This window comes from Penicillium arizonense, assembly GCF_001773325.1.
Source record: "Penicillium arizonense strain CBS 141311 chromosome Unknown PENARI_contig014, whole genome shotgun sequence".
Taxonomy (NCBI): Eukaryota; Fungi; Ascomycota; class Eurotiomycetes; order Eurotiales; family Aspergillaceae; genus Penicillium; species Penicillium arizonense.
In genome coordinates, this window is record NW_019173291.1 from 473,616 (window position 1) to 483,084 (window position 9,469).

At 49.0% G+C, this 9,469-nt stretch overlaps 3 protein-coding genes across 3 annotated transcripts; 2 read left to right on the top strand and 1 right to left on the bottom strand.

Moving 5' to 3' along the window:
• Positions 1-1,216: 1,216 nt before the first annotated feature.
• PENARI_c014G09435 (uncharacterized protein) lies at positions 1,217-1,528 on the top strand (the record flags this gene model as incomplete). The annotated part of the gene is made up of 1 exon (XM_022633594.1): positions 1,217-1,528. One exon carries the CDS (start codon positions 1,217-1,219, stop codon positions 1,526-1,528), a length of 312 nt encoding a protein of 103 aa, XP_022486565.1.
• Positions 1,529-1,724: 196 nt separating this feature from the next.
• On the bottom strand, positions 1,725-2,435 carry PENARI_c014G11452 (acireductone dioxygenase (Ni2+-requiring); the record flags this gene model as incomplete). The annotated part of the gene is made up of 3 exons (XM_022633631.1): positions 1,725-1,859; positions 1,937-2,308; positions 2,406-2,435. The coding sequence occupies 3 exons, from the start codon at positions 2,433-2,435 to the stop codon at positions 1,725-1,727; spliced, it is 537 nt and encodes a 178-aa protein (XP_022486671.1).
• Positions 2,436-2,678: 243 nt separating this feature from the next.
• On the top strand, positions 2,679-4,805 carry PENARI_c014G04699 (tRNA modification protein MTO1; the record flags this gene model as incomplete). Its single annotated transcript, XM_022633486.1, has 2 exons — positions 2,679-2,785; positions 2,843-4,805. 2 exons carry the CDS (start codon positions 2,679-2,681, stop codon positions 4,803-4,805), a joined length of 2,070 nt encoding a protein of 689 aa, XP_022486676.1.
• Positions 4,806-9,469: the final 4,664 nt, after the last annotated feature.

Sequence of the window (9,469 nt, forward strand, 5' to 3'; positions counted from 1 at the left end):
ATAATAACGCCACACTACTAGTTTGGGTAGTGGGGAATGAGAATGGAGTTAAAGCGCTCAGATAAATTGAGTTACACACAGCTAGTTTACCTCCACTTACGTGCTATGGCCGTTGAAAGCCTGAGGGTGGTGTTATATTTGAAATTTTGAGTGCGGAAACCGTGGTTACACAAACAGTGGTCTTAACGTAGCCGATGGACTACTGCATAAATCCCCGTATTTGGAATCATTTCCCCTTGAACCTTACATTTCTTCATGTAAGGGAATGCACATGGATGAAAGAGATGGCTACACGAGAGACAATCTTACCTTGGCTGGTGTCATGCCATGTCATGCAAATCTCTGTCTACTTGCAAGTCAGCGTATGAAGGAAAATAGACGACCGCATGAAAGGCTATCTTTTCCTAGGTGAGTTCTTTCTGCATTATCGTAGTCGCTCTGTGTATCTAGATAAAGAGAAACCGGAATATCTGGGTGTCTTAGGACGACAGCTGGGCTCTAGCATGCCGACAGCAAACACTTCATGTGGGTTTCACGAATCTCAAGACTGTGGTTGGTATAAAGAGCCCAGGTAATTCTTCTTTAGTTTTTAGTGCAAACATTTTCATATCCAGGTCAGCCATTATATGCGGAGAAACCCTCTCTGTTCAACCATGTCCCGCCCTTCGTGGATTAGATTGTGGAGCACTTTCGCTATAACGCATCGCTTCATCCTGGCGCCAACATGGATTAGGAGACGTTCTCAAGGTTGTCTTCCTTTACGCTGGTCAAGGAAGCTTGGCCAATTTGATTGGAAGAAGTGGCGCACAAGGGGCATATCCACATAATCAAATGGTCACATTCGAGGAATGTAGGCCCATGATATGTGAAACGGTAATCAACTAGTCTAGTCCATGATTGGTGGCACAGGAATCGCGGAATTGGAAGTCTTAGTCCTTTTAATTCGCATGTATCTATCAGGCTTTCTGCAATTCGGCGGGTTGGCTGATCTGCAATAGATCTTGCCACAGAACCGCTCATTGGGAGATACACGCTTCCAGGGGTCACAAAGCCCAAGTGCTTGTTGGCGCAGCACGAAACATGGCTTTTGATAGAGCTGTAGAAAGTCTAGAGAACATTGAACAGTCATTGGAGCAAAGGCTACGACGACTATACTTTACTCCACTGTTGATCTTTGGTCCTGACTATCAGCCAGTGTATGGCCTATAAGACTACTATGGCCGCGAAAGTTGATCCTACTTTGTCGGCTCTGTATGAGGTTGGAGCTGCGAAGTCAGACTCCAGCGGGCATGTTCAAAATCTGGGACTGAGCCGGGAGGCCCTATATGGAGTGGAATGCGAGACACTCAATGCAGCCTTGCCCCGACTTGACGAGCGTCTGAGCGACTTGGATATTGATCCATACTGCACCGCTCCAATACTTTCTCCGGATAAGTGGTCGGGGATCATGAATGCTGTACCGACCTTTGAAGGCAACGCTTCACATGCTGATGTGGTCCATGGTGGGAACAAGCCAGCCAAACTCTAGAGTGTTGGCTCATAGTGTCAACGGGTGTCAGATTGTACTGCGCAATCTAAAATAGTGATATTAAGACAATATCAAGTTCGATTCCGATTCTAGTGTTCGACATCGGCAAAAGTTCATCTAAAACTGGACTAGTCACCAATGGCCTCCGTATGTAGTGCCAACTCAATCATAATGCATCTCAATCTCAGTATTTCATCTAGTTTACAGCCGTAGCAGGGGTGATAATAGTGTCCAAATACGTCTTGCGGTGAGGGTTCCCATCAACCTCAGCACCACGATTGAGCGGCGTCCACTTGGGCTCATCCTGGAAGAGACGCATAGCCCTGACATACTAGATATAGAGTCAGTCCCGGGATACAGATATATCCCTCCACTCCTTATACTTAATGCAAGATCCGGCAAACTTACATTCTGCTCATTTGTTGTGAAGCGATGGTAAATTCCAGCAGGAAGAATAATCATATCATCCTTGACGAGACAGATACGAATCCACTCATCATCTTGTCCGCGCACATCAAAGTATCCCTCTCCATCAGTAATGTACCGGATCTCCTCATCCTCGTGCAAATGCTCTGCAAAGAACATCTTCACTTTGTCCTCGTAGACGTCACCCATGGCCTCGGGTGAGACGCAGACCTGGTCGCGGTTGCGGTAGCCGCGCTCCTGCGCGATCGTGTCCACGTCTGCGATCGTCGGGCAGTGCTTGTATAGCACGCCTAGTGAGGCGAGCTTTTCTTCTGAGACGGCGCGGCCGGAGTCATGGGGCTCGCGCTGGTCGCCCTGTTGGTCGTTTGGTTAGCCTCTGGTTTGGGTAGATGGGGTGGGCTGCAGGTGGGGATGATTGAGAAGTCAAAGTGTTGAGATGGCGCGTACGTACCGGGACATTGTCATACCAGTATGCCTTCATGATGCCGTCTTGCGATTGAGGTCGACTTGCAAGTGTACAGACGAGGAACAAGAAATCAGAAACTCATGAGCCTGAACATCATCAGCCCCGCAATTGGCCGATGGCGCAAGCGATTATGTCATCCCTGTCACCGCCTTCGGGCTTAACGGCCATAAGTCTGGGCACGTGACTGGCCATAATTTTCCTTATCGATCATCTCAAAGTTTGTCTTTGTTGACCGTTTGCTCTTCATCTCAATTCGCCATGGCTATGGCATTTCGAGCTCGCTCAGCGGCGCTGATGCGTCGGGGCCCCCTCCACTCGTTCGTGGGTCGGAATCGCGGTCTGGCCACTATCACAGATAATACGCAGTACGTGTCTTTTCCTGGTTATTGCATTGGGGCTTGATTCTGACTAGCTTCTTACAGACCGTACGATGTCGTTGTTATTGGAGGTGGCCATGCCGGTTCTGAGGCATGCGCTGCTGCTGCTCGGTCTGGTGCGCGCACCGCGTTGGTCACACCCTCCCTCTCGAACATTGGAGTCTGCTCGTGCAATCCCAGTTTCGGTGGAATTGGCAAAGGAACGATGATTCGAGAGGTGGATGCGATGGACGGTGTCGCTGGTCGCATTATCGATAAGGCTGGTGTCATGTTTCGCGTCTTGAACCGCTCTAAGGGTCCTGCTGTTTGGGGCCCGCGTGCGCAGATTGACCGTGACCTCTACAAGCGGTACATGTCGGAGGAGTTGGCTGGAACAAAGAATCTGAACATTGTCGAGGGAAAGGTGGCCGATATTGTGGTTTCAACAGAAGGAATTGAGAATACCCCCGGTGCTCAGGGCAAGATTGTTGGTGTGCGATTGGAGTCTGGAGAGGTCATTCCCACTGGCCGTGTGGTCATCACAACGGGCACATTCTTGGGTGGTGAAATTCATATTGGAATGGATGTGTTCCCCTCTGGGCGCATGGGCGAAGCTCCCACATACGGCCTGAGCAAGTCTCTCCGTGACGCTGGCTTCCAACTGGGTCGCTTGAAGACCGGGACGCCGCCTCGACTGGATGGTAAGACAATTGATTACCGCGGCCTCGAAGTGCAAAAGGGTGACTCGCCACCTCATCCATTCTCATATTTGAACAAAACTGTCGATGTGGGCGACGAGGGCCAGCTTACTTGCTGGATGACACATACAAACGAGGCCGTTCACGATATCATCCGCGCCAACCTAGACAAATCCATTCATATCAGGGAGACAGTTCGCGGACCTCGCTACTGCCCTTCGTTGGAATCAAAGATCATTCGATTCAAGGACAAAACCCAACACCAGATTTGGCTTGAGCCTGAGGGATTCGCACCCAACGATGTCATTTACCCGAATGGTATCTCAATGACCGTGCCCGCGGATGCACAATACGCAATGCTTCGCGCCGTCCGCGGTCTCGAGAACGTAACCATGCTCCAGCCAGGTTACGGAGTCGAATACGACTACATCGACCCACGCAACCTCCGCCCAACCCTGGAGACAAAACTGATCAGCGGTCTCTATTTGGCTGGACAAATCAATGGCACAACCGGCTACGAAGAAGCAGCTGGACAAGGCATCATTGCTGGCATGAACGCTGGCCTGGAAGCGCAAAGCCGAAACCCCCTAACCCTCACCCGATCAGACGGCTTCATCGGCATCATGATCGACGATCTCATCACAAAGGGCGTGTCCGAACCATACCGGATGTTCACAACGAGAAGCGAATATCGTATCTCAACACGCTCCGACAACGCAGACCTGCGCCTGACGCGCATGGCCCGCAACGCAGGTGTCGTCTCCGACAAGCGCTGGAGCCACTTCTCCGACACAGAAGCGCAGATCCAGGAACTACAAACCCTCCTCGCTAATACAAAGCTTTCATCTTCCGCGTGGTCTCGCAAGGGTTTCAAGGTCCGGGATGATACCTCCATCCGCTCAGGACTTGATCTCCTGGTACTCGACAACACTGACATCGACTCTCTAATCCCAATCATGGAGTCTGCTACCGGAACGGCATATACTGCCGCCTCATTCGCACCGGAGATTCGCACCCGCGTCGCCATCGAAGGCCGATATGCGCCTTACCTGAAGCGCCAGGAGAAGATGGCCATGCGCTTCCAGAAGGATGAGAACTTGCTTCTGGCCCCTGATCTGGATTACAGTCAGGTTACCGGCATTAGCAATGAGGAGCGACAGGTGCTTGAGCGCGTGCGTCCTGTTAGTGTTGGTATGGCGAAGCGCATTGAGGGCGTTACACCTGTTGGTGCGCTGAGGTTGCTGATGCATGTGAGAAAGAACCGTGGTTTTGTCAAGGAAATGGATGGCGAAGACTCTGCTGTTGCTGATGTGCTTGCCTCGTCGCCTTAGCTTGACTTGCTGGGACTGATTCCTTGATTGATTCATTCATGACATACTGGCATAGCGGGAGCGATTGGCGCATTATATATAACTGTACAATAGGCATGCTTATACTTGTATACTACTCAACTTCTCTGACGGAAATATTTATTTGATTTCATTAAGTAAACCACAAGCCTCAATACTATGCATGATATTCAGTGTCCTATTAGTCGAAGAAAGCATCAATATAATTCAGCTAACCGACGACTCCCCATAGAACAACCCCGAAACAAGCCCTAAACGCGAGATCCAGATCGGAGGATCATCAAAACGAACCTTCTCTAACTAACCATAACACGCTAAACTAAATTAGCAGCGAAAAAAAGGACCAAAAAGAAAACAAAACAAAAAACCCAAAAGCCAAGAAACCCAGCAAAGCCCACCTATCATAAAAAACAACATTCCAACGCCTCCTTTCCCCAGAACCAGAACACGCGAGAGGGAAAAGCAAAGAAACGCCATGCCAGCCACGTACACGTACCCAAGCCCCGATCATACCGCCAATCTGGAAACTGGAATCCACGCAAGGGGTGACTGTCAATCTCTACCCCTCCTACTGTAGGGATAGACAGGGATACTGGGGTAGCCAGGATAGGAAATGAAATTTTAGGACGTTGCGTGTATATACCTGTATATGTACCTGTGTAAGTTACGGGGATTGACAGTGCTGTCTGTATCTTATATGTCAAATTTCTATTGGCGGCTTTTATAGATCAGCATATTTCATATGTCTGCCTTCATGGTCTTTGTTATGTTTGCATTGTGTATCTGTATATAGTATGCATAGAAGCGACGCTGGCCACATCTATCATATGAGCTCAATAATACCTCGCATCTCACACTGCCTACGTCAACACCAACATGGATATTTGTACATGACATGACATGTTTTATCATGATGACACTCCCAATCGAGAGAAGTGCATACACTCTGTTCTCCCAGCCTATCACTACCACATCGAAAACGAATTAGTGGTGAAACAAGAGTGCGAGAGAGAGGTGGCGTGCATAAGCCCACCGTTAAGAGTGATCTGATCTCATCTCGACGGCAGACAAACGGGCGAATCACAGTGCGAGTCTACTATTACACTTGAACTGTTATTGGAATAGGCTGCATGATTAGAAGTACATTGTGCATTGCCAGCTGATCTTGTGAGGTATACGAATCCCGAGGGAACGGGTGGGGGTCTACTAATACTTAGTTGGCAGATCTGCTGGGTCAAGTTGATGTATCGATTTTTTTGTGTGTTGTTTGCCGCACTGGCTGCAAGTTTTGGAAGCTAAGCGCTGTACATCATCTCTTAATCGTGCTAACTTGTTCAGTCTATATGCATGTATGCATGCATGGACGGATATGGGGTAGAAAGGCTTGTTATAGGGTCGCTTGAGCGGTTAAGCGGGCTTTTTGGATGTAAGGGGTTTGTTGATCCTTGCTTTTGGCGCGCTTCTTTGGTTTGGAGATTGTCGTAGGACGTGGGTTGGTAGTAGGTGTTGGTTGGTAGTTGAGGATACTGGCGCAAGGAATTGTTTACTATTGATCTTGATGTCGGTACATATATCAAAGATTTTTGCCTACTGTAGATGCAGGAATGTGATGCTGCAAAGACGTCGGTTCAAACTGTGAAGGGCGAGGACTGGTATCGTCACCCACCATGCCAGAGATCCAGCTACTCAGACATATACATGTAGCCTATACGTTGTAGCATGCAGTATACCTGCGCAGTTCTGCATTATGAGATCAGAGAAATTGCCTGATGCACCAATCAGAGCCTCGCAGCGCTCATCACTACCACGTAGGTTAGCAGATAGCATGGTAAGGGGCGATGCGTGCATATGAAGAAATGCGTGGCAAGGGGGATTGGGGGTGGGGGGGGCGGGCATGTGCACAGAGTATATCGGCAAAGATATCGAATTTTCATTTCTAGAATGATATCAATGAGGATTACATTAGAACAACACGGTGTGCCGGCCGAGCAGGCCGAGTACAACGCATACGCACAGTAGTACAAGTGGACACAAAGAATAGTATTGTACAATCAGCATCCAACAAGAGCATTCTGTACTCACTGATCTCCCCCTTCTACTGTATACTATACTCCGTACATGCAGTTCTGGCGCATAAAGTGGCGCCTGGTGCTAGTGTCACTAGTTATTGGAGGACCAGGCCAGTCCAGTCTCACATCCAAGCCGCACCCCACAAACCGGGCACTCGGGCAGTCGGGCAAACCTCTACAATGTGTTCAATATGCAGGAGTAGTCTAGCGCTGCGCTAGACTAGCGAGCGGCGAGGTAGTAAACCCCTTTTAGCAGTAGGTACAGTCGCGCACAGGCACTCTTTTGCCGTTTGGCGGCCGCTGGGACTAGTGCCACTGAGGCGATCCTCACTGGTTGTAATGATAACGTCGTGGTCCCCATCCCTGGTTTTGGGGCAGATCAAATCAAAGAACAAACTATGGGATGATCTACATTCTATGTTTTCGTGGTGTTGGACACGGAGATGATCTCGGTGTTTTGGTTGGTTTCGGTTTTATTAATATTAACCTGGAGGTACTATGTGGGACATAAAGGTATTAGTTCATTTTCTGTTCTGTTCGATTAGTATTCCTCCAGAGTACTATTGTGTCCTTTGATCAAACCACATATAATGGGACTATCGATGTGGCACCTTCGTAGTACCTGCCAGAATCCAACCTGTCAAAAGAAGTCACACAGTCAGACACGAGCCGACCACAGTGTTGGGAATACTGCGCAGGTTCGCTGATCCCTGCCGGTAACAGTCCTTCTGACCACATGGGCGTGGAGGAGCCCTTTCCCCCCCTTCTGTGTGACCTGCCAGCAGCAACTATAACTATTACTGGAGTGGCACCGTGAATCATGAGGACCATTCTTTCCACCCGATCGGGCAGTTTAACACGAGGGTCTCGGGATGTTGGGGATGTGTTGGGAGAGGTTTGAGGGTGTGAACTAGTGTTTGCGGAGTATACGAGGGAAAGAGAACACTCCGTTGACTGGGATTTTCTTACTATAGGAGCATTGCAGTCGCGAACTATAACCATAACTGATAGGTACAGGTGAAGTCCGCGCTAGAACTTTGGACTCATGTCTTAGCCTTAACCTACATGCAACTTATTATTTCGTTGTCTGTGCCTGTTGCCTGTTGCCTGTTGCCTTTTTGCCTTGAAAAGAACAGACACAAAAATACAGAGAGGCGGACCAGCTATGTGTCTGAGCCTTGCCTCCTATCGCACAGACAAGCGTGATCAGACAGTCGGGGCCACCCAACTAAAACCCAGAACGGAATAATTAGACGATCGTGATGATCCTGATCTCACCCCCTCGACCCTCCTGAGGCTGACAGCGAAAGTCGGAATGGCCCTCTCCACCCCCGTAACTTACTTATCGTTGAATTAGTGTTAAGTTACGGTAACTGATGGGTCCCGATATGTAGGCATCGCAGGATCCTAGTCTGGAATGATTGCTGTCAGACATAAGACGCCCCTAAGCATCGAGCGGCACCTTGCCGAGAGAGGTATCAGTATCCGTAGAAGATAGGGGGAGTCAGGCAGTCAGGCTAGCCCCAGGGGCTGGCAATTGCGATGTTGTTGTTGGTCAGGACGAAAAACGGTCTTCGGGGCTGTGGACGGATTAGGGAGGTAGTACAGTACAGCAGGTACATGTGTCTTGATTTCTTTTGCTTGTTGGATGGATTTTGTCCATGTTTCTGTGCGAGGATGTGTAGGGACGGTAGGTGTGGATGTGGATGGCACAGCGCATCCTGGGGTTTTGGCTGTGCGTGTGCTACTGTATGTTGAAGTGCATGGTGCATGTGGACGTGGATGTGCTATTCACTACTATCTACAGTACAACGCTGGTTACTTGCTACAGTACGATTACAATGGTCAATATTGAATAGTCAAAAAGTCAAGCATTATAGTATCGGCTGAAGAGCCAAAAGTCGAAGTCAAATAATACGGAGCCGTAACGAATAAAGAATAAAGTCGGTGATCCAAACCGGATCTTCACTTCTCACGCCAAGTTCCCTAATGATGATCACCCCTTAGTGCTCACGCAGACCCTTGAAAGTTGCGGGATTTCTTAGTTCGACCCAGACAAGCATAGTGCCAACGCCACTGGGACTAGTCGATTTAGCGTTCCTTTGGTTTTTCTCTGTCTAGACCCGAAATGATATATTGCTCAACGATCTTCGTATCCCCTGCTGGTCCCCAATTCCCAGTACCAGGGGAGGAGTCCCAGATTAACTCTCAACTGTTTCTTTCACCTTAACCTTACCCCTACTAAAATTGACACAAACTGACACCTGACACTAATACTTTAATATTAACGTGGGGAATCGTTACTCACCTACCCATTTCGGACACCATATGCGCCCGTTGTCTCATCTGTCGCACGGATGCCTGCCCCGAGTGTCTGGTACGGGTGCACCGTGGATGTGGGTATTTAGTGCGAGCGAATAGCAGAGATCGACACGGGAATTGACGACAGAGTAATACTATAACATCATTGGTTACTGTTGGTGATCGTCTGATAGGATATCCGGAGGGACCTAATCACTGAACCAAGCCACCCACGTCCGCTGGGGAAGACATCCGGTTCGGAGGTTATACGGTGAT